Source organism: Apaloderma vittatum, unplaced genomic scaffold (genome assembly GCF_000703405.1).
Source record: "Apaloderma vittatum isolate BGI_N311 unplaced genomic scaffold, ASM70340v1 scaffold29178, whole genome shotgun sequence".
Taxonomy (NCBI): domain Eukaryota; kingdom Metazoa; phylum Chordata; class Aves; order Trogoniformes; family Trogonidae; genus Apaloderma; species Apaloderma vittatum.
The window spans coordinates 48568-54567 of record NW_009733190.1 but is presented as its reverse complement, the minus strand read 5'-3'; the positions used below and the strand labels follow the sequence as shown (position 1 = coordinate 54567).

The following is a 6000-nucleotide window of genomic DNA, read 5'->3' as shown; positions in this document are numbered from 1 at the left end:
GAATAACACCAGGCACTGGGACAGATTAGGGCACATCCCACTGGAAAGCAGCCCCATGGAGAAGGACCTTGGAGTCCAAGTGGACAGTAAGTTGTCCCTGGGACAGCAGTGTGCCCTTGTGGCCAAGAGAGCCAATGGGATCCTGGGGTGTATTAAGAAAAGTGTGTCCAGCAGGTCTAGGGAGATTCTCCTCCCCCTTTACTCTGCCCTGGTGAGATCACACCTGGAATCCTGTGTCCAGTTTGGGGCTCCCCAATTCAAGAGACACAGGGGCTCTCTCCAGTAAGAGAGAGTCCAGTAGGATAGAGTCCAACGGAGAGCTACGAGGATGATTAAGGGACTTGAACATCTCTCCTATGAAGAGACACTGAGAGAACTGGAGCTGTTTAGCCTTGAAAGGAGAAGGCTGAGAGGGGATCTTATTAACGTATATAAATATCTGAGGGGTGGGTGTCAAGAGGAAGGGGACAATCTCTTCTCAGTGGTGCCCAGCACTAGAACGAGAAATAATGGGTTTAAGTTAGAACTTAGGAAGTTCCACCTCAACATGAGGAGAAACTTTTTCACTGTGAGGGTGACAGAGCCCTGGCGCAGGCTGCCCAGAGAGGTTGTGGAGTCTCCTTCTCTGGAGACTATCAAAACCCACCTGGACGCATTCCTGTGTGACCTACTGTAGGTGATTCTGCTCGGGCAGGGGGGCTGGACTAGATGATCTTTTGAGGTCCCTTCCAACCCCTGACATTCTGTGATTCTATAATTACTACCTGTGCAAAAAGTCAACAATGCTATGGTAACATTTCTTGCTGCAGTTCGGGCAAGTTGTGGTCAGCAGTTGTGATGCATGAATCACACTTTTTGTTAGCTGTATTGGCAGAGGAACTGATCTTTTGTATCTCTTTCTTGGTGAAAAAGCGGAGTCTCAAAAAACACCTTTCTCAAATCTCCCTTTTTCCTCTCTACAGGCACGCTCTCCCCGTTGTTTTCAGTCCTCCTTTGGATAGCTGTGGCGTTTTGTACAGCAATGCTGTTTTTCATCTCCAAGCCTGTTGGTATTCGACCCTTTTTGGTGTCTGTTATTCTCAGGTCTATATATACTATAGGGCTTGGTCCTACCTTGATACTTCTTGGTGCTGCTAATGTAAGTACTTAAAAAACTAGCAGAATTTCCCTTTCAGCAGAAGCAGAGATATTAAGGGTCTCCTTTTAAAAAAAAAGCCCCTGATTAAAACTGTGCAAAGAACTTTGTTTTCTGGTTCACTGGTTAAGCCAAAAAAATAAATCATTTCCAGTCATCCTGAAACAGCAGTGTCAGCAAAGTGGGAACCTAAGAAAAAAGCTGTTTGGGTTTTGTGCATATGCAAATATTTTAAAAACAAAAATATGAAATTTAAAGAAATATTGCTGAATAAGGGCAGTCAAATTTACAGTTTCTCATGTTAATTATTTTCTTTACCAATATGCTCAGCAATGTTACCAGAAATTTGTGAGATGTTTCTGTGAGCTTTCTGAGAAGAAAAAAGTTTTCAAAATTAAAAATTCTCTCAGCCCTTTGCCAGATACTTGGCCATGAATAATTTTGCATGTTTACTAAGCTTGGTAAGATATGTAGTCATGCTCACAAGTCATCTATTTAGACTTCTGCTTGACTGTTACAGCTCTTGTTCACCCTAGCACAAAGTATTGGGCTATTTGCCACCAGATCAGTGAGAATTTTACATATGTAAAAGTACACAGACATGCAGTCAAAGATAAAGGCATAAAAGCATTTGCCAATGTCAAATTCATAAAAGAAGGAAACATGTTGAGTCCTCATTGCCTGTCCTGGACTATCAAACACATGAGATTAGCCCCTTTCCGTATTTACTTCTGCACTGCTGCAAATGTGTAGGCAAAGGTCAGAAGCAATGGAAAATCTATTGCTTCAAAAATGCCCACAGTATTTTTTTTTAGGGTTTTTGCATTGAAAAGCGTGATCTGAAGGAAATAGTAGATCTCACACACACACTCCCCCACATTTTCTGTTGTGTTACTATTGTTCTCTTTGTAGTAGCATGCTTAGCTGCTCTGACATAGTCTCAGGCCTAAATTCAAAAGTGTTAGGAATTCACTCCCCAGTTGTTTTTTAATGCCTTATGACATTAATCCTACCCTACCTACTCACTAATTTGAGAAATAAATCTCAGTGTAGTGAGGCACAGCACCGTGTTGGAGGGGTGATGGACTTCCGCTTACTCTCATTCCCAGTGTACCTTGGGAGCTGGAGTTCTCTCATCTCACTCCAGCTGTCTAAAAGTTATGCAGTTAGTCAAAGCCACCCATCGAGACTTTTTGCATGCTGCAGCAATGCAAACAATAAATAACAGGATTTTTCTGATGGAATAAACCTAGCCTTTGTTACCCTCCACAGCTTTGTAACAAAATAGTGTTTCTGGTGAGTTTTGTTGGGAACCGTGGAACTTTTACACGTGGCTACAGAGCAGTCATCATGGACATGGCTTTTCTATATCACGTAGCATACGTCCTGGTCTGCATGCTGGGCCTCTGCGTGCATGAATTCTTCTATAGTTTCCTGGTAAGTGTGTGCTTTTGCAGAGGGGAAAACTTTGCAAAAATAGAAAATACCGTTACCCATGCAGCTGCCTTCAATTTCTTCCTGACAATCAAGCCAAATCATGTGTATTTTTAGCATGCCGTTGTGTTGCTGCCCTTTAAGAGCTGCTGTTTTCACGATAACCTGTTTCTGTTGGGACTTATTTAATCTGTTTTAGAGTTGAAAATTGGCCCCTTTTTTTTCAGACAATCATCACACAGCTGAGACCTTTCTCCCACCCTTTGCCTGCATACATCTATTCTGTGTCCATTGTTCCTGTATCTTGTGTCAGTCATAATCTCTTTGGGACAGGGATTGTCCATTCATGTGTGCATCATACCTACACCAAAGGATCCCATTCCTCAGTTCATCTTGCAGCCCTAATATAATAAAATTAAATTAAAATTACTTGTGAAATGGAGTTGGCATGCCTCTGATGTAGCAAGAAGATTCATCACTCAAATGTATCTCACTACGTTTTCTTTTGTTGCCATTACCCGGATGGAATGCCTTTTTATAATATGATACAGGTGCAATGAAAATGAATCATACAAAATTATGCTAAACTCAGCTAACTGCTCCCTTCATGCTGAATAGCAGAAAAAGGTGTTTCACTGTTCTTGTTTTCTTATCCTTTTGCTTTATACTGGAACGTGTGAAACTAACTAAAGACTAACTAAATTGTGGTCATTTCACATGGGTTCACTTTCCTGTTGTATTTTTCTCTGCTTCCTGAATAGTGGTGGACTCCCAGCATTTCACAGTGGTGTGTTAAGCACACTAAAATTTTCAGGGGTTCAGTCCTTACTCTGGTAGAACCGCTGTTAAAGTCAGGTTTTACGGATCTTGATGTTAAAGTCAGCTTCAAAGTTTGGGCCGGTTTCAGAGGAGCCAGGATTTTGTGGTTGTAGCTGCAAGACCCTCTTTAAATGGATGTAACTCTCCTGCATAAAAAATGTGCAGTAAATTATCAGTTATTCCTTCAGTGAGTAAGGTGATCTCTACCTTAAAATACTTTCCAAAGTGCCAAGTAGTTTAAGAAACATTCTATGTACTTACTTTTTCAGTGACTGCTAGGCCAATGTCCATGACTCATGGATGTTATAATTGTCTACTTTCTAAAGTTCGTTCCACTTTGTAGTGGATATATACTCAACTCTAATATTTATCATTCATTACATTCAAGGCAAAGCTTAAAATGAGGGCCAGATATTAGGATACAGATAGTACAGTGTAGCCAGCAGGACCACAGCAGTGATTTCCGCCCCCCCGTACTCGGCACTGATGAGGCCACACCTTGAATCCTGTGTTCAGTTTCGGGACTCTCACTACAAGAAAGACATCGAGGTGCTGAATTGAGCCCAGAGAAAAGCAGCGAAGCTGGTGAGGGGTCTAGACAACAAGTCTTAGGAGGAGAGGCTGAGGGAACTGGGGAGATTTAGCCTGGAGAAGAGGAGGCTCAGGGGAGACCTTATCACTCTCTACAACTACATGAGAGGAGGCTGTAGCAAGGTGGGGGTCAGTCTCTTCTCCCAAGTAACAAATGAAAAAAACAAAAGGAAAATTGCCACTAGTTGCACCAGGGGAGGTTTAGATTGGATATTAGGAAAACTTTCTTCACTGAAAGGGTTGTCAAGCACTGGAACAGGCTGCCCAGGGAAGTGGTGGAGTCACCATCCCTTGAGGTATTTAAAGACGCGGAGACGTGGTACTTAGGAATATGGTTTAGTGGTGGGCCTGGCATTGCTAGGTTAATGGTTTGACTCAAGGATCATAAAGATCTTTGCCAACCTGTCTTCCCTCTTTCTTCCTTTATTATTAATCCTTTCACAAGGCTGTGGATTTCAGATCTTGTGAATTGCAGCTAATACCTTCTTCTGTGAACCATTCTGATAAATCATAGCGCGTCACTTTATATCTGTAATCTGAGTGTTTTGGAGTGGAAATACATGCATTATAGATAAGGTCCAAAGCACTACAGAACATTGATAGAATTGCAAGAGAAAAAAACCTATAGTTTCTCGAAAAGCTTTTTTCACATTTAATTGCTGGTTTAGGCCTTTGACATTTAAAGAAATATTTTCTTAATGTGTATTTTTCTTTAAAGTTAAATAGCATGAAAGCGTATAGTGCAGGGTAAGGAGGAATAGGAATTTCCAGTTTTATACACACAATGCAATGAATTTAATTTTGCCCTAAAAAGAGATGGCCCCAATCCTTGTACATATGACTTTTAAATGATACCATGAGCTCAGAGAATCTGTTCACAGATGTGTAATTACTTACATGTGTGAGTGCATTTTTGATTTGTGACCCAAGCATGTTTATCAGATGAGAGATTACATGAAAAATTAATTTGTAGGTATAGATCCGCAGTATGAAAACACTGTTTTTTAATTTTAATCTGACTTGGGTTTGAACATGGGGAAACAATGTATCTTGTTGGTAACCGTTACCCACATCTGGATCATGCTCCTAAAGTGCTAGTTTTTCTCCCTCTATAAACATGCCCAGGTCCTATTTAAATTAATGTGGATTGTGTGTTTATGAAGCTCAGATTTTAGAAAGTTGCTAGATGTATGTTTCAGTTGTTCAGATTGTTTTCCTATGGAGCATCTGTATATTGCCTGATTTGTATTCATTTTTGCGCTACGCTTTTCTCAGCTGTTTGATCTGGTATACAGAGAAGAGACACTGCTAAATGTGATAAAAAGTGTTACCCGGAATGGTCGTTCCATTATTCTCACTGCAGTGCTAGCACTCATCCTAGTTTATCTCTTCTCCATCATTGGATTCCTCTTCTTGAAAGACGACTTTATCATGGAGGTCGACAGGTTGAAAATCAGGACCCCTATTGCAGGTATTGTTTTTTATATTAATTTGCTTCCAACATACACCTTTTCTATCTGCCTAATGTAACTTTCATCTAAGAAAATAGATTTCTTTTTTTTTGTATCTGTGAGGGCAGAACTAATTCCGTTTGCCTTAGAACTCAATTAAATCTCTGGGTAAAAATAACATGTATAGGGTTGTTTTAGACTAGACGTATCTGTTGAAATACTAAAATCTAACATTATCTTTGATTTTATTTCCCTTTTCAAACTCATGCTAATATTAAAAAAACTCTATAACACTCTGTTTCCTAAGTATATGGAAGAGCAACTCAAAGTGGATTCTATTGGTTCTCATCCCACCTTAAAAGCAGCTCATAGTATTTTCTGTGCATTATATGAGGCATGTGGTTTTAACGTGTTCAGTATATGTATTCATTTGATGAAATAGCTTTTTAAGCTTCATCCAGCAGAAATTTATTACAGAATCGACATTTCTACTGATAGGAGGTTTCGAAGAGCATCTTTAAAATTCTGTGTGTATTTCATGAACATCACCATTAGTGTATGATAGCAAAT

The 6000-nt window shown here is 40.1% G+C and overlaps 1 protein-coding gene across 1 annotated transcript in view; it reads left to right on the top strand.

Annotated features, from left to right (window-relative positions):
* Positions 1-962: 962 nt before the first annotated feature.
* Positions 963-6000, top strand: part of LOC104278713 (inositol 1,4,5-trisphosphate receptor type 2-like) — a gene marked incomplete at its 5' end in the record, with an annotated part of 38146 nt that continues 33108 nt past the window's right edge. Inside the window, 3 exons of the mRNA XM_009875767.1 lie at positions 963-1138; positions 2408-2572; positions 5255-5450. Coding sequence (XP_009874069.1) covers positions 963-1138; positions 2408-2572; positions 5255-5450 — 537 coding nt within the window. The remainder of the gene's footprint in view (positions 1139-2407; positions 2573-5254; positions 5451-6000) is intronic.